The 25,167-nt window shown below is 42.5% G+C and overlaps 1 protein-coding gene across 4 annotated transcripts; it reads left to right on the top strand.

Moving 5' to 3' along the window:
• Positions 1 to 1,547: 1,547 nt before the first annotated feature.
• On the top strand, positions 1,548 to 24,497 carry LOC6540710 (formin-J). 4 transcript variants are annotated; one of them, XM_026978624.1, is made up of 3 exons: positions 1,548 to 2,019; positions 21,530 to 21,877; positions 21,972 to 24,497. In XM_026978624.1, exons 2-3 carry the CDS (start codon positions 21,745 to 21,747, stop codon positions 23,651 to 23,653), a joined length of 1,815 nt encoding a protein of 604 aa, XP_026834425.1. In that variant the 5' UTR covers positions 1,548 to 2,019; positions 21,530 to 21,744; the 3' UTR covers positions 23,654 to 24,497. The 4 variants fall into 4 exon arrangements, with proteins under 4 accessions (XP_026834425.1, XP_001968789.1, XP_026834424.1 ...); XM_001968753.3 differs by lacking the exon at positions 1,548 to 2,019 and adding an exon at positions 19,548 to 20,065; XM_026978623.1 differs by lacking the exon at positions 1,548 to 2,019 and adding an exon at positions 20,017 to 20,090.
• The last annotated feature ends 670 nt before the right edge of the window (positions 24,498 to 25,167 follow it).

Here is a 25,167-nt window from a genome sequence, read left to right on the forward strand (position 1 = left end):
TATTTTTTTGCGAATTATATCCTTAACTGCCCACTTAGACCCACTGTGCCACGCTTGGTCGCGCAGGAATTGCGGCAGACGGCAGACGGTAGACGGTACGAGGTATATGCTAGATGGTAGATGGTGGACGGATCCAAGAGGATGGAGGGTAGATTCCGATGGAGGACGAAGCGCCGAACGGGGAGGCAGGGTTCCCGGCAAGTGAACGAACTGCTAGCTGCTTGTGTGTGAGTATGAGTGAGTGACTGCGTGAGTGTGCGTGAGGGTGTTCGATGGCGATGATGTGGACGTGGAATTGGATGTTGCTTCTGGTCCCTATCCGCGTCCCTTACCCCCAGGCTCGTTCTGCCCATGCCCAAGTGTCATTGCTCGCCGGCGTCGCCAGCCAAAGACTTAACCTTGAAAAGTTTAACTTCGCCATAAAGGACGTGCGATAAGCAAATGGCAGGATGCGGATGCAGAGGGGAAATAGCGAAGTACCCTGGGCATGTGGGCCTGTACAGTGAATCCTTGCAGCAGAGTTCTTAGGCCCTAGTCAAAAATATTATGTATCACTTTATTGTTGTTTGCCTAATGTTTTATGAGCTGTTTTATTTAGGAATCCCAAACTACAAAGCAATATATTTCTGAAGTACTTTAATTCCTTCTTGCCAAGGACCACTGTATGCAGATTAGTTAGCACAATAAGCTGGCTTGTTTTCAGAAACAGAAACAGTCGTTGACTCATGTCGCATCTCATCCAGAAAGCCGCTCATGCATTGAATTGGCATTCGATTTCGGGCCAAAAGAAACGGCCATCCCATCCAAATGGCAGAAAGATCACGAAGCGAGAACTGACAGGCGATCGTTGGGTGAAATGGTAGTGATATTGGTTAGGGGGACGGGGCTAGACTTCAAAACATAGCGCAGCATATCAATTGACTTGGCCAAAATAAAAAGAGAAAGCGGGCCCCGTTAAAGAACACGAACACTAAACAACGGTAAGATGGGGAACATAAGCAGCATAAAACCAACTCCAACGGGCCAAAAGAAAAAGAACGAAACTGGGTCGAGCGACCAAACGAGCGCAGGCAACTGCAACACGTTCGCTGCCAACACTGCAGCATGCAACATGTTCGACGGCCACTTAGCATTGAACTTGTTCGTTCGCCGTTGACAGAGACTTTGAAAACACGAATGCAATTGCGACCTGAACTATGTATGTATGACTTCAAAAATGAAAATTTAGGTGGAATTTTATAATTTGTAACTTGTATAATTTGTAAATTTCAATAATTTGTAATATACTGTACATACTTATACGTTTTGATAATACATTTGTAAATATACCTATTTTAAAACCACAAAACATTTAATAAATAAATCTTAATTTTTTGTTTTAACATTAACATAACTTAATCTGCGTTATTTGAGATACTCTCTCCCTCTCTCTCTCTTGATCTCTGCTCTCCCGCTATTTTGCTCTCAGAACACTTTACAATACCCTGCCGGCGTCGACGCCTGCTGCGACCGCGACTGCGACGGTGACTGCGACGTCGGCTGAGCCGGTCAATTGCAGGCCAACAACAAATTCAGTTTCGATTCGTTTGGCTATGTGGCAACAACAACAACAAGAAAACACACCTACGTCAACAACAAAAGTGCTCGAAGATTCTTTTAACGGCGAAAAGTGAAATTTCTGTATGGCGGCCAAAAAGCCAAATTGGCTACAACCAAAACATAAACAAAAACGCAAAAGATCGAGAATTTCATAACGACCAACGGCCGCGCCTTTCGTATTTTTGCCCTTTCTTTTGTAATTTGTGGCGCAATTAGCGAAATTGAAATATGCAATTGCTCACATAAGTTCCCTGTGTTTGGGTCCAAAATTCAAGAGACGCAAATAAACCAGCACACATTATATATTGAGGTATACGGAATAATCCAATAAACAACAACAAGCCGCCGGAACAAATACGAAAACACATTAAAACGACGCGATCAAAACAAAAAACCAAAAAATTTGGCCAACAGCGTTTGGTAAGTGTTGCGACTGAACTATGTGATACCCTGTAGGTTAATGAGAAGATACTCTCCAGTAGAGTTTTTTAAACGATATCGAAGAAATTAGATTGTTTGTAACTTGTATAATTATGTATGTATATATATATAAAGAAATAAGTACAATCTTGATTCCGCTTAGTCACAATAATCGTTATTTTATTAATATATGTTATTATAATTATATTATTTATAGGCTTACTTTTTAATAATCCCTGATCGTAAAGTTTATATTGTATAGTTGTCTCAATATACCCTAACAATGGCGGGTAAGTCGGTGAATTTGTGCCTGCTCTCTCTTCATTTCTTTGCGATTTTCACGATCAGGAGCGTGATCACGACATGTGATTCAGTCGAGGCCTTTCTGATAGAGGCACTCGATTGTTTGTAGTTTTTTTTTGTTTTTTGCTTTATTTCCTCGTTCGCGCTCCATTCATAAACCCAAAGTTTACGCGGTGCTTCAGATAAAAGCGAATCCCCAAGCAAACAAAAAAGCGCAAACTAAATACAGGTGCGTCGGTAGAAAAAGATACGGCTCTATTAGAACGCATTGCATGGGGGGAAATTCGCGCGAATTGCAACCGATTTCAAACGCGGAAGTCATCGCACTGCGAATTGACAACAAAAACTAATATTGCTAACGAAAAAAATAATAAATGCAACAACAAGGGAAACAAGAAAAGTAATTGCCATTACAACTGCGAAGTTGCGTTGGCGGTCACATCGCATTTCGCAGTGCAGCAGAAAAGTTGTTTCCTTTGTTTTACCGTAAACATATGCACAAAAGTATATAAATATCTCTATAAAGAGTAGCATATAAATGTATCCATATACTTTATTATTAACATTGCAGAATCAATGTGTACACCTTGCGTTAAGAATCTAGGATTTCTTGTTTGAAAATAAGACTTATTTTTGAAATGAAATCTTATACTTAAATAAAGATGTCTCTTTAAAAAGTTGTAAGGTTTCATTCCACCACATCAAGCTATTCTGCTATAATGCATTTTTACAAGTGTAAAATTAAGACGAACAACGAAACTTTTAACGGATATTAACACGCACACACCCACAAGCAGCAGACAGGAACAAAGAGTGAGTGAGAGGGAGAATGGGGGTAGAGGGAGAGGGGGATACACTGACTGGCTGACAACAAGTGCAAGTGTTGCAACTACAAGTACATATGCATATAACATGTCAGTGTGGGGGTATCAACATCCTATTCACGTTTTTTATGGAAGCCCCTCTGTTCTGAAATCAGAATAATATGTGCCTCCAGTCTACAAAAGTAGATATATGTAGGTACACAATCTCTTACACCTCTTACACTTAACTTACTTGTTACTCAAATAAATTAAGGAAATTTCTTTGTAATAAGCAAATTGTTGTTTAGGCTTAGCAAACTTATTACACCTAAGCATTTCCGGTGCTGAAATTCCCAAGTTGCTGAGTCACATTCATCGTGTACAGAAAGAATGTTACACTAGGGAAAAAGGGCTTCTCAATTGTGACTGCCAAATTTAAGACTGCTAATTTAAGACTTTTTCCTCGAATTCGCAGAATGCATAAATTTTATTAATCTGCTTGTGGTTGATGGAAGTAAAAAAAGAGCCTAAATTGAAGTCAATGAAATATCATGTTGCTTCGTTTACTTTATCCTTCCTGTATATAAACCGTATTGTAATGCATTGTTCTTTATATACACTCTTGTTGAGTCATTTTAATTATAATTAAGTACTAGTTAAGGAAAAGTCGTTCTGCAAGTATATCGTGTTTTTAAGGAAATCAAAAATCCAATTAATCACTTGACAAATCCATGATTACGAGTTGAAGCAGTCGAAAGGCGCCACATATAATATTACGGCTTTTATAATGATATGTCCAGCTTAGAATTTCAAGCCAGAATTATTTAAAGATTAAAAGGGACTTACGGGAAATCGAACACGCAAATGGAAGGTGATTCATTTGCGATTATTCATTGATTACTCAATTAACGTCAATTGGGGGAGAAGTCTACACGTACTCAAATATGCAATCGCGAACTGAAACAAGATGATGCAATCTATGTATACTAACATTCCTCACTTGACCATCCTTGAACCCGAAAACTTTTTGTTGTGAAACAAAATCGTTCTCCCTGCTTATCGGTCACTTTGCCCCGAAAACCCATCCAAAAGTATATTTCCACCAACCCATTTCCACATACGCATTTGTATATTCGAGCAGAATGACTCGATAAATATTGAAACAAAGACCCCAGCTGACGGCTGCAATGAGCACCCCCAATAAAATAAGTGGGTTTACATACATACTTATGCTCCAATTGGTGGCACTTATCGGTTGCGATAAGCGGAGTGCATTCGTAATCGCAGTGGGGCAACGGAACCGCACTTGGTACCCATGGTGGGCGGAGGCGGGCACCACGACCAACTGGTGGCCATGGCTGATAAGGGTGCACAACACCTCGCTCTCTAAATGCCAATATTCAAATCAACAAACGTCAAGACAAGAGAAATATTTTATCATATCCCACTTATTATTGGAACGCAATTATCTGGCAGATCAATTAAATGCTGCACGCTTTTCACAGTCGTTGACTTTATAAAGTCACTAAGTAAATATATTGGCATTTTTTTCCTTCAAATCCGGTTTACTTACTTAGTATACTAAGTATTTTATGTTATTAAAGGTTTACACAGCTTTCCGAAGCACGCATTGATTTTGAAGCTTATAGATAATAGTTTTCTGTAAAGAGTTCTATCATAAATGGTCAATATTTTTGAAATGGTTTTTTAAAACAGCTGTAAAAAAATCCGTAAAATAGCGGCTGATATGAGCATTTAACTCCCTAATTTGGAACAAGGGGCTTGGCAACCTGAATTCGAAAACTTCGGTTACTTAAGACCGAAATACCTGAAAACCTCCAATGGAAAACAGTTGTTGTGCAGGTTGCTGGAGGGGGGAGGGGCGTTTGGAGGCTTGTGCTGTAACAGGGGCGCGAAAGGGACGGCAGCAGTGCGCCAACGGCAAGAAACGATCTCAAGGACAAAACGCTTTGTGTGTGTGTGCGTGTGTGTATGTGTGAGTGCAATGTTGTGTGGGGTCAGGCAGATACGCACACCAACGCACGAGTCCAATGCCAATGCTCATGTGTGTTTATAAATGTGAATGGCAGAACCAACAAATTGCAAGAGCAAAAACAAAGAACGCTGAGCGATACAAAATACTAAAAAAAAAAACCAAAAACACTGAATTGAAGTTGTTTTTATAACTCCCCACACTCGAGTGTGTGCGAGTGTGCGTGTGTCTGGGTGTCCGTGTGTCTGTGAGTCTGTTTTGCAAATAAACTGCGATCGGTAGGTTCAAGGCCAGTGCCTCGAAGGTTCAAAACACTCGCTCGCCAGACAAAAGGAGTGTTCACCGCCTGTTTGTGCGAGTGTTTGTATTCATAATCGGGTGCTCGTGTGTGTGTGTGTGTGTGCTTGTATGCATAAACGCCTTTGTGTGTGTGTATATACCACGCCCACATGTGCATATGCGAAAGCGAAACTTATCGCCCGCCGCTGTCGCTTATGTAATACAATCCTTCATGGGGGTGCCAGTTCCAACCAAAGGAAGCAGTCTCAGAAGAAACTCATAAATACAGTTTGCAATCTCTAAGAAGAATAACTAAATTCATGGAGTTTTGTAAAGGATCATAGATGTATCATTTCAACTTTTGTATTGCCTACTTTTGGGTTTACTTTCAAGGGATTTTAGAAAATAATTAGTTCCACCAGTTTCATTTGGTTAGTTGATGTAGTATTTTTATCTATTAATGCTCCATTGAAAAGATACATATATTCCTAAATTTCGATAATAAATATACCATAGCCTATTCTTTAAGATACGCCAAAGTGAACATTATCTTCAAGAGCAAACTTATTTAAACATTTAAAAAAATGAAGAAAACAAGTATAAAAACTGCTAACTGAAGTTAAACTTAAATGTTAAGTTCATCAATGATCCCCTTACTGCAAATCCAACTTAATAGGGTTCCACTGTACGCGTATGACAAGACAGTATTCTAGATTACATAAAGCGCAAGATCGGAGATCCGAAGCGCGGAATGTGCAGCCCAGAACTCCTCCTCCTCCGCGCTGCGCCCCTCTGCTCCGCATCCCTCGGTCACTGGCCACACACATATGGCACACACACACACACGCACACACATTCGCATTTGGGCACACATTGCGTATGCCATTTAGCCGGTGGGGCTGCGAGTGCGAGCGAGACAAGAACCAGCCTTCTGCGCGAGCGGGCAGAGCTGCGACTGCGACGCCGGCTGCGCTGCCCGCAGAGTTAATGCACTCGCAGAGAAGTTCAAGGCTGAACAAATCAGTCGTTGGCTTCGCTCTTCTCTCGCTCGCTCACACAGCTGCAGCCCCTATATGAACAGCAGGGGTAGAAACCGTAGGATATGAACAAAAAAAAAAGAAAGTAAATATCATTCTATACGAAGATAAAACAGATTTATAAACTCAATTTAAAAGACTTTAAATCTAAAAACTTGTTAAGCATAATAGTTAAATGTAAAATCTCTTTGTTCTATAATTCTTTGTTTAATAGATGTTCGTGAAAACCTTTCTTGTTCTATTATCCTGATCTATTCATCCCACCGCGACTGTATTGCGCGCCGGGTGTGTGGGTATTCCAATAAGATCATTTTGGCGGCGGGACAAAAAGTAAAAACAAAAATTATACTCGCATTATTGTTGTATAAATTAGCACAGCACCCAGTCTGTGTGCATTATAAAAAAAATGCGCAGCTGGCATCGTGGGGTAGTCGCGTTTTCAGCCTTCTTCTCCTTCTCTCCTTCTCCTCCTCTTCATTTTCCCCATGGTCTATGTAAAATGTGCAGGGTAATGTAATATATGGTGCCTCAAAGTACTGCGATAGTAATACTGTTGAAATATTTATGCATACTTACAATTAAATTGATATGTACATATGCAGAGACTGCCTCCATTGCCCTCATTACTGCCATCTCTTTTTTCACTATTTCCCCTCTCTTTCTTCTTGGAAACTGTGGTGAACTGGTTTGCATAATTATTGCCTAAGGAATACAATCTATCATTTGCAATTTATTAAAATATAGAGCATTGTTACTTACTTTCATTAAATATAATATTAATATTTATTTTTATAATATTAAATACTATTTAAATAGCGGGTTAGTTTTACGTCACGGCCTTAAGGAAAATCATTTTTTATTAATCATTTTTTATTTAACCTTGATAATTAGCAATCGTGATTTACGTCATGCTGAATTACGCAAGCACAACTCAGGTTTTTGAGGAAACATTCGAAAGAAGTTTAAAATTACACAATTTATTTAGTATAAAGTATGCAGATGTTAAGGAGAGACATTACAGTTGAATTTAAATGTATCTGAAATATAGTTATATATATTAAAGATCACGAAAAAAAATTCATGGGAACGCATCGCTCTATGTATACGAATTCGGTAACTAGAATCACGTTAATTAACCTAACGATTTGAAGTCATCGTCAATCGACTTCAAAAGTTGCCATAAAGCGATTTCCGTTTTCCTCATTCTCGATTTCCCCCATTTCCTCGAGATCTTTTTAGCTAAATGACATCACATGCATTTCCCATTAGTCAGCGAAAACTGGCCAATTAAGCGAGTGAATAAATATTCTCGGAACAACTTTTGCATAATCATTGAGTTTTGACCACTCAATGATGAAATGTTCACTGCTGAGGAGACAAAGAAAGTGCGATAAGAGACTCGGGCAGTTAGGATTGCGATAAAAGTTCAACCGCTGTTGCACACAAAGTTCAAGTCTCTTTCGTCAGGGGTTTATGTTCCTGTCTGCAACTGCGCAGATTGCTCAACTTAACTGTGAGAGGGAGAATGGAATATAATATACTGGGTCTACATAAAAAAAAAAAAAAATACAGTAGATACAACAAATGAAAAGAACTGGGAGATATGACCAATCAACCTACTTTGAGGGGCTTGGGGGCTGCTGTTGGCGCTCTAAATTTAGCATTTCTTAAGAATTTCTTGTGCCGAGCTGCGCCGTTGGCATTTTCTGATTTTCTGCTATAAAAGGGATAATACGAATACACTGCCTACTGGCTGTGACTGTATCTGCATTTGTATCTGTATCTTGCGATGATCCTCTCTGACTGTGTGTGTGTGTGTGTGTGTGTGTGTGTGCATGTACGTGTTTCCCTCTCGGTCGCTGTCATTTCGTTTTCATTCTTATTCATTCTGGTTCTTCGTTTATTTCGTAATAATCGCAACATCCGCTGGCATCGGATCGGGATTGGGACTTGCGACGCCTCTTATTGGGTTGGGTCTTCGACATTGCCCCCTGCATTCCCAATATTCCTTGTACACCCCTCGCTGCTTCCTTTATCTCTTTGTTGGCGGAACGATCGCTCTCTTCTTTGTCCGCCGTTTGGCCGTTCTGGTTTGTTCTTTGTGTGGGTTTTATCTCTGTTGCATTATATAATTGTAATTTACAGTGGCACTTTTATATAACCCATGGGGCGTATGCTTTATTTACTTAGCTGTAGCACAGATTACGTATACGCAGGGCATGATGTGCTGTACTTAATGGGGCTAACGGGTGCATCTTTTGGTTATTTTATGACGCAAGTGTTATTCATTCCTATCGCATATCCTATAAATTGCTTATTTATTTTTATAGGCTATTATTAGCTTTGCATTTTATTATAAGGAATGTAGCTTAGTAGGAATTGCATCTAAAGAAACTATCTTACCAAAACCTAGCTTAATCAGCTAATAAACAATGAAGGGGTACACAAATACATTTTTCAAGCCAAACAAGCTCCACCCTTTTTTTTTACCAAAAATATATTCTGAGTACTGACATCATAGCTCTAAAATATCTATTAAGTAAGGGCTGTTTTTAAAGAGTTATTACCAATAAAGATAGTACCCAAATGGATTTCGGGGCATTCCCAATTATCCCACGTTTTTTCCCGCCCATTTGCAACCAGGGCAAGCAAAGCATTTATCTTAATTGAAGATCGCGCGAAAGTCTAAGTGCAAATAAGCGGTTAGAGTTTTCTATTTGGCAACAACAACAATTTTGAAGGAAAAAAAAAACAGCGGCAACTGTGGCAGTACTACCGACAACAACTACATGGCCAGAGGAAAGCAATTTGGAAAGTTGTAACTTGCCCGAATGCATAATTCATTGGGTTCGACAGCGCCGCCTCAGCGGTACAGTTGACACATTAGCCAAACTAGACAAAGCCAAAGTCACAATTGCAAATGCCTGGCCAAAGAATAAAAAAGAAGGCTATATGAAAGCAGCAGCAGCAGCAGCGGCAGCAGCAGCAGAAGAAGTCGTCAAATGGCCAACAAATGAAGCGCATTGTGCAAAACTTTTACTCCGCCGATGGCCCCGCTCATATTTGTTGTGTGTTTAGGCCATACTCTGACAGAAGGGTATAAGCAATGAGCTACTATTTAGTTAGTTTCAGCGATTAGAGTAGTGCTAAATCTAAAGGCTTCACAGATTACAATGATGCTAGATTAAGTTAGAGTAATCATTCTACCAGTAAAAGCTGTATATGGCACAAAAATTGAATATAGTTTAAAATCTTTTTCGTTTGATATGCTACCTCTTAGCCAAGTGTATTAGTACGTTCGATTTGGTGAGCGTGAATTTCCCCTGTCGATACTTTTCGCTTTGGCCCATGGTCATTGACATTGCTCTGGACATGGACTTGAACGTGAACAGGGCCTTCTGGCAGCAGAAGAAGAAGCTCGCCAGTTGGCAAGAAGAGGCGAGGCGGTAGAAAGAAAATTAATTAAACAATCAATTGGCGTAACACTTTCTCTTCTTGGACGATAAAAATAAATATAAAAATAGTAAAAGATTTTCATGTGGCTCGCTTGGCGCGCTGCGCCCGTTTGTCCATTCGCCCGACTTTAATGAGCCGCCGCGGCGATTCGTGAGTGAACGTTCTAAACCGGTGTTCAAGTCGGGCCAACAAGAAGGTACACTCAAAGAAAAGGAAATACCATTTAAATTTAAAAAAATATGATTGCATTTTAGGGTGTAAGCAAATCAAAGTAAGAACGATGTAGTTAAAGGACTAGCTGATACATAGAGCTTAGATGCAGAACTGCATCTGATCTTTAAGCTGATTTATAGAGCTTAGCTAGAGATCTGCATCTGATCTTTAAGCTGATTTATAGAGCTTAGATGCAGAACTGCATCTGATCTTTAAACTGCCCATCTTGTGGTGCAATTTTTCCGTCTGTACCGCCGGAGTTTTCACCCATCTGCCGCTGCAGAAATGTAGAACATGGGGCGATGGAGCAGGGGAGGGGCAGGGACAGGTGAGGAGGAGAAGGGCGGTGCAGCATGTTCGAGACGAACCTGCATGAAAGCCGGCCACTAGGTGAGCAGAGCAGCTGAGTAAGCCGAGTAAGCCTGAGTAAAACCGATCCCGATCCACTGCTGCGAAGAGAGCGGCATGTTGTAACCGGTTTGCGGTGCTCTCAATTTTAAAATTCGGTTTGTGTGTTGCGACTGAAGTTTCAAGGGGGCGGGGCAGGTGGCGGTAGCGGCAGCGGCAGGGGGAGGAGGTGGTGGAGGTGGAGTGGAGTGGAGTGGAGTGGAGTAAGCGATGACGCAGCTTGTTACGTTCTTTCGCCGATCTTGCCCCAGCCCCAAAACAAAGAGAGTAACAGCGCGAGAGCGACTAACAAATCCGTTATTTGACCCAATTCTAAACTGGAAACGAACGAAAAAACACACAGTGAAAAATACATATTCATATTTTTTCCGAGTGAGCCGGATGTAAGCAGCAAACTAGTGGTGATAATATTTAAAAACATGCTTAATATATATTTAAGCTGAGTTTGGATTCTTAGAGTACAAAAACATTCAAAATGTCTGAATAGATTTAAATTCAATGAGAGTGCAGTACCTATTTTGTATATAATGGCTCCTATGAGATGGTTTTTTTCAGTGCCCCGCGATTTCCAAAAAAGAAGTTGCAGTGAGAACAGCACATTTGCCTTGCTATCGATGCGATTGCCGCAGTGCGAGTAGTGGGCCTTGCGTGAAAGTTTCATAATTACACGACAGTCTTGGTTCCCTTCTTTTCCATTCGGTTGGTTAATCGCGCTGCTCCTGCCGCTGCCGGCGTCGCTGCCCGCTGTTGGCCCACTTCTGCGGAGAAAGTAAGAACTCCGCTTCGTGCTTTCTTCGTTATCGTTCCTTTTGTAATTGATTACATAAGACAATGGGGACCAGAAAGAGAACGAATCTTTCGAATGGCGTTCGCTCGAGGCTCTCAACTTTTTTCGTTGGTTTTTTTTTTTTTTTTTGGTTGTTCTCAATCTGTTTGCTGCGCGCCTAACGGTACTGTGGCCTAATATTGTAACACACTCGTTTGTGCCTCTAATAATGTCGTTTACCCAATTCCGAAAACTTGTTTAGTTAGCGTTCTTTGGAGAATTCTTCTGGCCTACTACCGCTTTTGTCCCTTGCTGCGTTTATCTCTGTCCGCGTTTTATGCACCATTTTCACTGTCTTTTTTCGGTTTCTTCGCAGCCTGGAAATTTTGGGTAGGTGGGCATTACATAATTGCCCGTAGTCAGTTTTTTTTTGTAGCTCGCTGTTTTTGGGTTAACTTTTACGGTTCGCAATTTGGGATGAATGTCGTGTTATGTATTAAGACGGTATCGTTAAGCACAGTTTGGAATACTGTTAAGATGGGCATAATAGACTAATTATCACTACTTCAAATTCTCGAACTGCTAAGTACAACATAGCCATATCACTCAATCCAACTTATTTTCACGATATACTTAAATACATGTACATATGTAAGTTTAACCAACGATCAGCAAAGGTCTTTGAACCCAAAGTCTTTCGCTGCCGTTGAAGCTTGACTTTCTCGCCCACGATTAACTTTCTTGGCAGACTTATGTGTATCGTATACCAGAAGATTCTCCGCATTTCTCCGCAATGCACTAATTGCTCGGAAAAAAAGGTTAAGTTTCTATAACTCGCATCGACAGGTTGACAAAAGCTAAGCTTTTTCCCCAATTAGAAAGACTTTGACGCGGCAACAACAAATGGCGTTATGTGAAATTCTAATAATTTCATTACGAAAAAAAGAAAGCTACACAATTGTTGTTGCCGCAGCTGCAGCGCTGCCAGCTTCGTGCATTGACTTTCCATTCTTGGGCCCCGAAACTTCGTGTGTGTTTGTGTTTGCTTTCATTATTCTAATTTCGTTAACCGAAAAAAAGAAGAAAATCACAATAATAATACCTACAGCCAGAAATTGTTTATCAGCAAGACTCTAAGTAAATGATGAAAACAAACTCATAAATGAAATCAAGTTGAATGCACGCACACAAGCATACACATGCACATACGCAGGCGTATAACAAAAATTATAAAATTTTATTTTATGACGAATTTCTTTCGGAAACTTAACAACATCGCAAAAGTTGCACGATGAAAAGAAAGCAGAAAGCGCCCGCAGACATTTCTACATGTGACGCGTGAGTTCTGCAAAATACAGCGCGAAAAAAAGAGAGTCGCTCCATCTCTTTCTGCCGATCTGCAGCCCTCTCTGTCTGCCGCGCTGTTTCTTTCTTTCGGGGGGCTCACTCTCTCGCACACACAAGCAGCTTTTTTTGGCTTTGCAATCGATCATTGAACTTTGGTTGTGAAAACTAGAGCAAGACCCAAATTTCTTCACAACTTTGTTGCCTCTTTGCAGCGCACGAATACACCAACACCGTATACACTTGGGGCCAATATAATAGTGTCATGTGGTCAAAAGGGCGAAAGGATCTGGGCTTAAAACCCACCGCAGAAAAAAGATTTTTTCATTTACGGTTTTTTATCATTGCTTATGATGTGTGCATCTTTTGGTTATTTGCAATTACTTCCTTATTTGTGAAAATTCTCCATTAATACTTATTGAATTCTGTGTATTTTAGAATTCCAGCAGCTCTTCTATTATTGTGACCCCATTTGTGCCGCACTTTTGTGCCTTATCAGCTTCTCTTTGGCTCCCACTCTGCGTTGGCTTTCTTTCTTTCTGGCTTGTTTGCTGGTATTACCGCGTATGTTAAGTGATTTCTCAAGTGCGCTGTCTTGTGGCCAGCGATGAAAACACGGAGCCCAATGGATTTCTCAGCCGTTCTGATAAGAGTCATAAATACGGCTAAGTGCATTAGTGTGTGTGTGTGCTAATGTGTCATAAGGTGAAACGCAATAGACCTCAAATCAAATAGGTTTGTTTTATAGAATCATAAAGTAATCTGTGAATCATTGAAAATGGGGTAAGTGAACTGGGCTTCAAAGTGTTGTATTTGTTAATCGTTTGTGCTAGCCAATCAACACATTACCAATATGATTGATCAGTTCTGCCAGAGTTACATTAGGCACTTTTCAAGGGAAGTTCATTGTTCTGACTTTTGGCCTTCGAAATTCATCGCCCCATTGCAAAATAAATTTTTTTCTTAAAATGTAGAATATATCAGTGTGTTATCTTCAGAAAAAGTTGAAATACATTTTAATGGTTTTCAAGGTTTATTAGAATCACTTTTACCGAATGGGGCAGATCGATATCGATGTCAGTTTGGATTAACGGTTCTTTTGGGGGGTCAAAAGAAAGCTTCGAATTGGGGTTCTGCATAATAAATGGGCTACCGTTATCGGTATACATTTCATGTGTACAAAATTTCGGTTTCGTTTGCCGTTTAGAACGCAGTGATATCAAAAGTTTTTTTTGGTGTTAAGCGGGGGATTGCCCGGTTGAAGTGGGGCCAGAGAGGGGGCGGGAAGCTCCAAAACCCGGGGGACTCGGTCTCCGGGGCCTTTCTTTCTCATGGGTGTGTGTGTGTGTGTGCTAGACGTTTCGATGTGGTGCGGCGTGAAAGTTGTAAGCTCCGACGGACCGACAGAGCCAGCGCATATTGTTAGTGGCCACTGTTTCGGTTTCTTCTGCCCCCATGCTTGTTGTTGTTGTTGGGGCTGTTTCCGAGATTTTTCGGCCAAAGAGGAAGAGCGCGAGTGTGCGAGCGAGTGGGCAATAGAGCTGCGTGTGCGTCTGCGGGAAGTTCATTCACATTTGCACTCATTACGCGGCCAACGTCGGCGTCGACTTCGATTTTGGCCGCTGCTGCTGCCCCCGCACTGAATCTAGAAATTTACACAGCCCCAAAGTGCAGGCGCCATCTGGCGGGCGGGCTGGGTGAACTATATACACATTTTATTAGATTATATTAAAAAATATATGCACATTTTATTATATTATATTATTATTAAATGTAAATTTAATTTTCAAAATATGAAACTTTTTTTGTATGTACAGTACCAATTCTTTGCTTCAAGCTGCAGCTAAAATATTTCAATATTTAATTGTAGTTGAAAGTGGATTAAAATATGTATAAGAAATTGGACAAGGAAACTACCAAAAAGTTGTATTCTTAATGCTTTTAAAATAAACTGCTCAGTAATGGCCGCAGTAATTTTTGCAGCTTAAAAAAGCTTGCCATCTATTAAACTGCGGGATATACCGGATGGTTTTTAGCTGGGAAAAGGCAATAGAGCTGTTGATTAGTTCCCGCTCAATTAAGTGCGCCTCGGCGTGAACCCTTGACCGCTGATCCCCCAGCGCCGCCCCACTAAATGACATTTGGCGGGCACGCTTTTCATCACGTTGCAGCTTACAGGTGTCCGATTGATTGCCACGGCTAAGTCCAAACAATTGCTGCACCCCGTCGTCTGGCGTTCGTTTGGCCGCCCCATCGTTTGTGTGTCATGTAATAGACACAGCGCTAATGTGACTTTCGAGTACTCAGAGAGCCCCCATCGCCCCCGTTTTCCACTTTTCTACCCGAAGCAACGTGCCTGCTGCTGCACAATGTTTATCGTTCGAATGGTGTAAGCTAGCCAACGCAACCGCCTCCCCACCCCCACACAACAAACACCCCATCATCCCGATCCCTCGACCCACTCAACCAACCCGACACCACCTCCCCCCGCCCTTCAGGTGGGCCCTCAAACGCTCAGTAGGCCAGCCAGAAATCGCTTCCAAACCGCTGTCACGTTTGCCGCTCACGTTTTCCCGGCAGCGCTGCTTCAAACAGGTTGCGTGTTGCATCGGGGTCTGTGTGCCAGCGTAACACTTGGAAAATGGGGTTTACCTGGGTGGGTGACTGTGCCAGAGGGGGCATCTGGGCACCGGGGCAGCGGCATATACGACCTGATTGACGGGCTACCACTACGGCTCCACCTCCACCTCCACCTCCGGCTCGGGCTCGGGCTATTGGCTCTGGTGACGTCCATCGTTGCTGTGGTAATCATCATGTGGCCTGTTTACTCACGTTGCACAGCCGTCGCAGAGGAAAATCAGCAGCAGCAGTAACATAAATCCCATCCATCGCAGCCGGGAAAAGGGGAAATCCGTTGACGCGCATTTCGAGGTCAAGTTGGCCAGAATGTCATGGAAAATTTACCCAAAAGCTGGGAGAGTTTCTTCGCAGAGCCGCCTTAAAAAACGGTACAAAGGATTAGAAAAGGTTTAAAAACTTATATTGTATAGCATATGAAAAGGAAGCCAGGCAGATTTTGGGATATCTTATAAGTCCCATTGGCACCTCGCTCATTAATCGCCCTATATATTTTAGTGATCTGTAGCTATCTAAGGTTATATGCGTATAAATAATCAAACACATATATTTGCTGTCGTTTTAAGCACAATTATTAAAGCTTATCAGTTTAATAGGAACACTTAGTGCCGCTAGACGAAAATTAACTTTTGCACTTGACAAGTATTCATTTACACGCTGTAATCAAACAAAAAGCATCGAATGAGCAAGCGAAATCACATTGCAATAATTACATAACCAACGCGACTTGATTGCCGAACAGAACAAAGAACGAATCCGAATGTAAGTCAACATTCAATAATAAATTAATAATAAATGTAATATTTAAATGCAGATTTCATCATACATACACTCGTACGTATGTATTTATTATATAAGATTGTTAGTGTTTACCATTCATTTGAGGGGTATAACGAAATAGTGAGCTATGTTAATTTGAGTTTTAAAGTATTCAATCAAAATACAAATAAGTGAGTACTTTAAAGACCACAGACAATTATTTGTTCTAAGTTGATTAAATAACTTGGACTTTCATCGTCTGTAACAAGCCATTTTATCACTTTACTCAAGTGCATTTCCTAGAAATTTATTTTCCTAAATGACCTATACCAAGATTATAAGTAGTAGTCAACGGAAATGTCGGTAAACCATGTTTTGCAGTCCATTTTAGTACCCTCTACTTTTTTGTTTCTTCAAGTCTGTTGTTGATTATTTTTTATTGTGTAAATTAGTGCAATTATTGTGTAAATGTATTGTATATATTGTATGTACCTTAACTCATTGCATTTAGAGGGTATACACCTATTCGCTTCTACGTTATTATTACAACAGTAAGAATTCCATGCTGTTACAATTACAACTACAACTACCACAGCGGCACAATTCCGACGAGCACGTTGCCAAGTACCAACAAAAACCTTTGGCGAATGCCAATCAATGCAATGCGCAAACAAAATTCTTTCGAAGATTTGCATTTTTTCTATTGGGATTGGGCCCCCTGCTGGCCGCACATATGGAGGGTGTTATGGAGAGAAAATAATATTAGTATTGGAATCAATCTTGGTACAGTGCAAATTCACTTGGGTGAACTGGGTTATAATGAGAAAACCTAAGATAAGCATACGATAAAGCATACGCATATCACGTATACGAACTACTGCATACTATGCGTATACGTAACCTTATCGTATTCTATATATCGCGTATACGTAATATTACATACACCTAAAATATTAAGCATATTAAGCATTAAGTAAGCATATTTTCATAAGTAAAGTTTAAAATTATACTGTAAAATATTGGCTGCAATTAGCAGGTATTACCTAGTAATTTGAATTGAAAAAAGGGTTAATTTTTTCGAAGGACCACTGTGGCAGCCAGGGCACAAACGCAATAAGTGGAGAACACGTTAATTTCCATTTGGCTTGCGTAGCCGACTCAAGTCGCCAACATGTGAGTCGTCGCAGGGCGGCTGTTGGGGAGCGTTGCACTAGCCGGCGATGCCTCACATTCCGCGACACGTGACCGCTTCGCCGATTGCCGGATTGCCGGGTTGCCGGACTGGCGGGTTGCCGGGCTGGCGGGATTGCTGTATTGCTGGATTGCCGTTTGTCGAACGTAAAGCGTCCAGCGGCGAACGTCGAGTCAGCGCGCACGCCTCTTGCTGTGGAAAATATAAATAGCGCGGGTATAACTTGACTGCTGATGCAGTGGCATGGTGGGGGGAGGGGGAGGTTGGGGTGCTAGCTCGAGAATACGGCGAAGACAAAAGTGTTTCGTAACCAAAGCACTACAGCTAACTACAGCAGTTCCTCCACAAACATCCTATTCGAGTATGAGTGTGTCAAAACAAACCAAAAGATGAGTGTTGGCATCCCGGGGCAAAATGTTAGTACGGAAAACACCAACACACCAAACAGAGTGGTGTGATAAGGGCCCCATTATGCATTTGCATACTGATAATGGATGCGCCGGTGATTACGGGGTATCCCAAAGGGGTTGGTCGGGTGTCTGGAAGGCCACCAGCGGATCCGACTACGATTGGTCGGTACACGTGAATCGGGCGGCTCACGTGGATATAGCGCAGTGATCGCGTAGTTGGTATTTGCTCATGATCATGGAACTGGAAGCTGCGAAGTGGATAGCCAGATTACATAAGTGGTAAGTGGAAATTACTATTTCCTAGGCGGATAGGTCAGTTATAGGCTCGTACTAAAAACAACAATATTATTATTATAGGCTCGTACTAAATTATTATTATTCCGGGTGATTACTATACTAACTAATGCAACTCTAGAGTTTAGCGCAATGCAGCAATAAAGTTTTTCCAGTTCTATTAATAGCACAGATAAAGTGCAGTTTATGTTTTGCACTTTATCAGCATTTATGTATAAATGTAGTCCATTTATTCTCCGGTTTTCCTTGGTTATTTACTTGTGACGGATTTGCTGGCATTTCGTAATCACTGTCGAGAAGTCTTTTATGTGAATTCAATGGAATTTCTTCTTTCGATTCGATTCTATTCGCTGTTTGTTCCGCGTTTGTGTTTTACTGCCTGGTAAATAGGAACTTACGTAATATCTCCCGGCCTTACTTTTTACAACAACTCGTTGTTTACTATGTACAGTGCTTAAATAGCCCTCTTTGTCTTCCACTGCAACCAAATTGATACTCGCTTTGGATCTACCCCATCCATTCTGATAAGCGTATCGCAGTGTTGAGCGCTTAATTATGATTTATATAAGCTGATGAGTGGTTTTGTAATAGCCCACCAGACAGTTTGGTGGCTGGAAAGTTATCAGCACGACCGTATATTTACTTGGTTGAACTATCCAAAGTTTCAAAGCCACGTGATCTGTCGATTAGTTCGTCGTTTATTAAATAAATTTTTAATTATATGCAGACTCAGGCGAGTTCAATAGTTAGCTACTACTTAGTAAAGGCCCTGTTTATAGTTTAATCTAAAAAGATGTGTTCAGTGTACTCGAAAATGATTTTCTGGGAATTTATTCAAATCTAAAAGGGAACGCAAATAAAGTTGGGGAAACCCAGAAATTTCGCGATTGGGCTTCTATACTATACATTTATAATTTATATTTAAGTTAAATAATTGCTGTTCTTTACCAAATTCTTACATTTTTAAACAACCTTTATTACGAGCCTAAAGTTATGAAATGTGCAAGGTTAAACCTTAAAAATTGCTCGGTAAACCACATTTACATGCAACTTAAAAATGTGTTGCCTAAGCTTTTCATTTAAATCAGTTTCCCCGACTCCCCAGCCATTTGCATGTGTGCATGTGAATGCATTCTCGATTATTAATAATGTGCTGGTTCTCTGAATATTTTGTGTAAGACGCTTGCGTCACCAAGCCAACTGACACACACACATCGAAACCAAAAAGGCTAAAAAAAATGAATACAACCAGTACGGAGAATCGGAATCAGAATGGGAATAAGAATCGCCATCGAAATCGGACTCACGCGGCCAAAGCACCTAACTCACCTTACGTGTGTGTGCGTGCGAGTGTGTGTGGGCATGTGTGTGTTTGAGCGTCAAGAGCGAACCCGCTGCCAACAGCTACCCCTCAGCAATCACGTTCTAGTTTCGAATATGCAGCTCGAAACGATTTTGTTCTCGCTGAGATCGCCGCCGCGCTGATTACTCAACAACAACGGCAGTGTGTGATCGTTTGCAGCGCATGTTCGTGCATGTTCGAAGCGGCGACTGAGAAATTTCACTTTTACTGCATCGAACCGCGCGCAACATGTTGCGAGCGAACAGGCTGGGTCGCGTGTAGCGGATGCGTGTTGCCACAACGTGACCGCCGAGCAGCTTGTCGGAGAAATGCTTTTACAAATTCAATTGCGATTCAGCCTTCTTTCGAAGCGGTTCAGGCGCTCGCGATAAGTCTCTAGACTATACCATACCATATAATATACAGCCGATCGGATTCACAGCAGCAGCAACTGCCGACCGCGATAAGCAAGTGAGAGCCGTTAAAAGCATTTCGGCCAAGTGCATCAGGCGCAGAAACGTTGCGTTAGCCAACTAAATCAGTTAAATCGGTTAAGCCCAAAATTGCACAAGTGTTTGAAAAACGATTTTCGTAATATTTGTATAACATTTGCAATTAAATAGCACACAAAAACAATGCAAATTTGTGCGTTCTAACAACAAAACATTATGTCGATTGTCTGCACGCTGGAACAGAAAGTGAACTTTTTCAAAGCGGCTGCAACGACCAAAAATCTGTTGATACTCAAAAACAATACGGATACGAATTACAGCAACAACTACAAGCAGGATAATACCAGCAACAATAAATGTACGTGTTCTAGTGCCACGGAAAAGTAATAACAAATTAATCAGTGTTACGAAAAGTTACAATAGAACTTAGTGAACAGAATTTTCGAACTTTCCACGTTTGATCTTGAAATCAGAGAATATATTACCAGTGTGGGAAAACTGCTGAGAATATTTCAATATTTGTGCTATTTTTGCGTAGTACAATTCCAACTGTTAATCAGTTCTAAAATATTTACTAAACTTAGTCGGTTTCAAACAATAACACACGAATGATTGAGACGCAAAACAAAATAAGCCGAAGAAGTGTGGGTGAGTGGGGGGCTGGGGGGCTGGGGGGCGGGGGTCGGTGGAATGACTGGCGAAGCTTAGTCATTTTGTTTTTGTGAATTTTGTCAAGACGCCGACTGCAGCGCTGCTCTCTGTGTCGCCCTCTCTGTTGCTCTCCCGTTTAGGGGTTGCCGGCAGCTGCGCAGCTGGCGTCGACGTCGGCAGAGTCTGGCCGCCAGAGCGCTTAAGCGAACGTGTGTGTGTGTTTGTGTCTGCGAGCACATTGAACTGTAAATGCCAATTCGATGGTCATGGTGAGGGTGAGTGAGAAAGAAAGAGAGTGGCAGAAAGAGGGCCAAGGGAACGGGACCGGGGGCGCACTCACACACAGATGTGCAATGTGCGATTTCTTGTTTACATTCTAGCACTCTGCTTGTGTCTGTGGCTGTGGCTGTGTGTGCTTGTTCTGGTTCTTCGTCGCCTTTGTCGTCTAAATTTCGCGCCCTCTCTTTCTCGCTCCCACTCGCCGATTCTTGCATCATTCGCCGTAATCATTGTGTAAATGCTTGTGTTAAAAACGAAAGCAAACGGTAAAGCTATAGACGAGGGCAAGAAGCAAGGGCAAGGACCATCGAACAAAGAAAGTTCTGTATGTGTGTGTGTGGGTGTGGGCCAGACAAGATCGCATTAGACTTTTTGGGGACCCAACGAGTTTTGCATTGGGTAACGGACCCCTTGTCAATTTGTCAGCTTATCAAATGCTCAGCCTGATTAGTATTACTAAATATGTATATTCTAAATGTCACAAAGCTAGATAAGAACATTCGAAAGAAATGCCATAAATACGTGATAAGTGATATTGTTTTGGTAGCAGGAAAGAGATATTTTGCGCAATCTTAAATTTTGATTGGGGACAAGGTCTTGTTTGTTTATTTTCTTTGGGGCTAAACAAAAGTGTAGCCTGCTTCCAGGCGCAGGAAATGACTGGTCTGAAAATTGGTATACCTTTGGATTTTTAATTGTTAACAAAGATTAGCTGAAATAGTTCCAAAGATCTTCAAAGTGCTAATATCTTGAAAATACTTCATTGTAAATGAGATAAAAAGTGCAAAGGATTGAAGGCTGGAAATGTTACTGATCTAGCAATAAATTCTTCTGTAGCGACTATAAACTCTTAAGTGTTAAAGAGACTAACCTCTCTATCTTTGCATTGCAGTTCCCCGCATCCAAGGCCAAACCAACACCAGCCACCTGCAACACCAGCAGCAACTGCAGCAGAAGCTAGCACAGCTGCATCACTACAGCCAGCAGAAGCTGAGCGTCAGCGACTTTCCCTACGGGCCACGCCCCCACACCGGAGGCAAGGAGGAGAAGCTGCTCCTGCTAGCGCCGCCGGGCAAACTCTATCCGGAGGCATCTGTGGCCACAGCAATGCCCGAGGTCCTCAGCGGCACGCCCACCAACAGCCACAACAAAGCCAACATCGTCATGATGAACAACGTCCGGCTGTCCAATATATCGCCGACCCTCTCGATGAACGGCAGCTCCAACGAGGCTTCTAATTGTAAGTATCCATTCATCATATATCATATCCTATCATATCGTATCTGTAGTTCCAAGAGCTTGAAAACTAACCCGATGCCCTTCTCTCCTTGCAGTGCATCCGTTGTCCATGTACGGCGGCTCCATTAGTCCGCAGTCGAATGACAGCGGCATGTCCGACAGTCTGGGCAAGTATGTCCCGGGAAGCGGCTATGGAGATGGAATGATGGGCCAATCGCCCTCACAGGGTGGCAATGGACCCCAGTCGGCGTTGACCGCCGCCCAAAAAGAGCTCTTCTCGCAGCGAAAGCAACGCGAATTCACGCCGGACAACAAGAAGGACGAGAGCTACTGGGATCGCCGGAGAAGGAACAACGAGGCGGCCAAGAGGAGTCGGGAGAAGAGGCGCTACAACGACATGGTTCTGGAGCAGCGCGTCATCGAGCTGACCAAAGAGAATCATGTGCTGAAGGCCCAGCTGGACGCCATACGCGACAAGTTCAACATCTCCGGCGAGAATCTGGTCAGCGTGGAGAAGATCCTGGCCTCGCTGCCCACCAGCGAGCAGGTGCTGAGCAACACAAAGCGCGCCAAGATGAGCGGCGGCGGTGGCTCCTCCTCGAGCTCCTCGCCCACGGGCAGTGGTTCGGGTGAAGGTTCGCCCCAAGGTGGCCACAATGGCTATCCAGTGGCTCCACCACTATCTCCTCTGATCTACGGACCCAATGGCAATGCCCGGCCAGAGGCCACAGTGAAGAGTGTCCACCACATACATCATGCGGGTGTTGCGCCGCCTCCCACGCACCTACAACAGTTGGTTGTGCCCCAGTCGCAGACACAGCACCTCTATCAGCCACAGCCGCCACAGCATCAGCCGCATCAGCAGCAGCAGATTTCCCAGCCACCGCAGCAACAGCAGCAGGAGCCAAGTCCCAGTGCCGGCTCCAGTTCACCAGCCATCTCCGATCCGCACAACCGCCCGCCAAGCACCACCATTGCCAATCTCCAGGTGCAACTGCAGCAGGCGCTTAACCGGAATGTCAGGCCCGAGGATCTGGACAGTTTGCGCAAGGTGGTGGCCGTCGGCGCTCTGTACAATGCGGCAGCCGTGGTGGGAGCACCACCACCGCCACCGACTGCTGGACTCTATGTACCCGCCCCCAGCGCCTATAAGGATCACCGGGAAGCGGCTGCTGCCTGGAGTCACAATGTCGAGACGGCGGTCAGCAGCAGTGCTGTGGATGCGGTCAGTAGCTCATCGGTGACTGGCAGTGCGGCCAGTGTGCTGAATCTATCGCGGCGGGCCTGCTCACCCAGCTACGAGCACATGCTCTCCTCCACCACCTCCTCCACTCTGTCCTCCGCCTCCTCATCCGGCGATGATGAGCAGGAGCACGAACCGGCGCACATGGCTCCACTGCAGCTGCAGCGGAGCAGTCCGCAGCAGGTCAGCGATGCCAACAATTGTCTGCCCCTCAAGCTGCGCCACAAATCCCATCTCGGCGACAAGGATGCGGCGGCCACGGCGCTGCTCTCGCTGCAGCACATCAAGCAGGAGCCCAACTGCAATCGTGCATCGCCGCCGGCCTGGAACGATGGCGGCGACAACTCCAGCGACGAAAGGGACTCCGGTATCTCCATCGCCAGTGCGGAGTGGACGGCGCAGCTGCAGAGGAAGCTACTGGCACCCAAGGAGGCCAACGTCGTCTCCAGTGCAGAGCGTGATCAAATGCTCAAGTCGCAGCTGGAGCGCCTGGAGTCCGAGGTGGCCAACATCAAGATGATCTTGGCGGAGTAAGCAAGCCCCGGGAGCTGGACAGGATCACGACTAGGCGGATCAGGAGAGAGAGCGAAGAGACAGAGGCTCTGATGGGATCAGAGTCGGGGGAGCAGTGCAGTAGATGGCAGAGCAGAGAGTTCCATGTCGCCAGTAGTTCTCCTGGACAAAGAAGTTGGCTTAAGCATATGTTACGTAAAGATGCCCAAAACAGAGTGTTAACTATTAGAAACCGATGCATGCTTGTCTCCATCTCTATGTATGGGCCAGGTCTGGACCATAAGGACTAGACCTGGCCAAAACGTATCTGTGTGTATGTGTATCTATCCATTGTATTGAGTCTTGTATTCGTGAATGCTTAACTATATAGATCTCGTCAACTCGGAGCTAAACAAATCCTTAGGGTCAGCCCAAAAGAATTTCTAATTTAACCTGTTTGTATACACGCACGCTATTTGTTTGCATAGCTAGCTGGTGACCTGCGATTAGCATCGGGGTCACCAGCCACGTTATTGTTCTCTTATGCATCCCAAGTTTCCTTATGCACAGCGAAAGTGGAGAAGAAAAAGAATTATTATGTTTGTAGGCAAACGTTACTAAGTATTTGCTGTTGTACATATTACACAATTAATTATACATATACTATATCTATATTCCTGTCGTGTACATAATTTTAGTTGCAAGCTAAGCTTATTTTATTTTACTTTATTTTATTTTGTATTGAGTACTATTGTGTAGTGAAACAAACATATACATTACACTTAAGAAACGCGTGAAGCACATTCAAAACGTGAGAGACGAAAGAAATCTGAAAAGAATTGATGAATAAATTCTGCAATAAATAATTTTAAATATCCTACCTTAATGTTTGTCGTTCTCCATTTATTTATGTTTTGCTGCTTTGGTCACCCATGTGGGTCTAACTAAATGTTGTTGCTCAAAAACAAAAACGAACTCTAAATCACACAAAATACACATTATATTTGTAGACCATGTAGCTGGTAGATCGATTGGTGTCGTAATTCGAAGTCCATGTGAGGGCGAGCATTCACTTTTAAAGTTGTATTAATTGTATTACACTTTATTACACTTTACATTAATCGCAGTGGAGCACACAAGAAATACATATGACTATTACTATAGCTATGCGTACGCAGCCCTATCTATTTGCATATTTAAATAACTCGTTTGTGTTGATCAATGAAAATAAACTATTTATAATGATGAAACAAATCGCCAAAGGTCTTTTACTGTCAATTTACTGCAATTCAATATTTGCCGACGCGATGGGATGAATCATCATACTATTATATCAGCAAAGTGCAACTGAAATTGTGAGTTAATCTATTACACAGCTTTTTCAATAAATTACATCACCTTTGCACGAGCTTTTCACATATTACAGAATGAGTAATTAAATATCAGCCTTCAAACCTTTCAATTTTCCCTGAACACTTGGCGAAATGCATTAAAACTTCAGGTTTGAGTGGTAAAGAGATTATTTATTCTTAATGACTTTGTTGCCTTGTATTTAT

Source organism: Drosophila erecta, unplaced genomic scaffold (genome assembly GCF_003286155.1).
Source record: "Drosophila erecta strain 14021-0224.00,06,07 unplaced genomic scaffold, DereRS2 tig00000055-arrow-pilon, whole genome shotgun sequence".
Lineage (NCBI taxonomy): Eukaryota > Metazoa > Arthropoda > Insecta > Diptera > Drosophilidae > Drosophila > Drosophila erecta.

Coding starts and splice junctions, on each gene's coding strand:
- LOC6540710 (XM_001968753.3), top strand. CDS start 19,924: ATGTCGATTGTCTGCACGCTGGAACAGAAAGTGAACTTTTTCAAAGCG. Junction 20,066..21,529: donor TAATACCAGCAACAATAAAT/GTACGTGTTCTA, acceptor TTTGCATTGCAG/TTCCCCGCATCCAAGGCCAA. Junction 21,878..21,971: donor CTCCAACGAGGCTTCTAATT/GTAAGTATCCAT, acceptor CTCTCCTTGCAG/TGCATCCGTTGTCCATGTAC.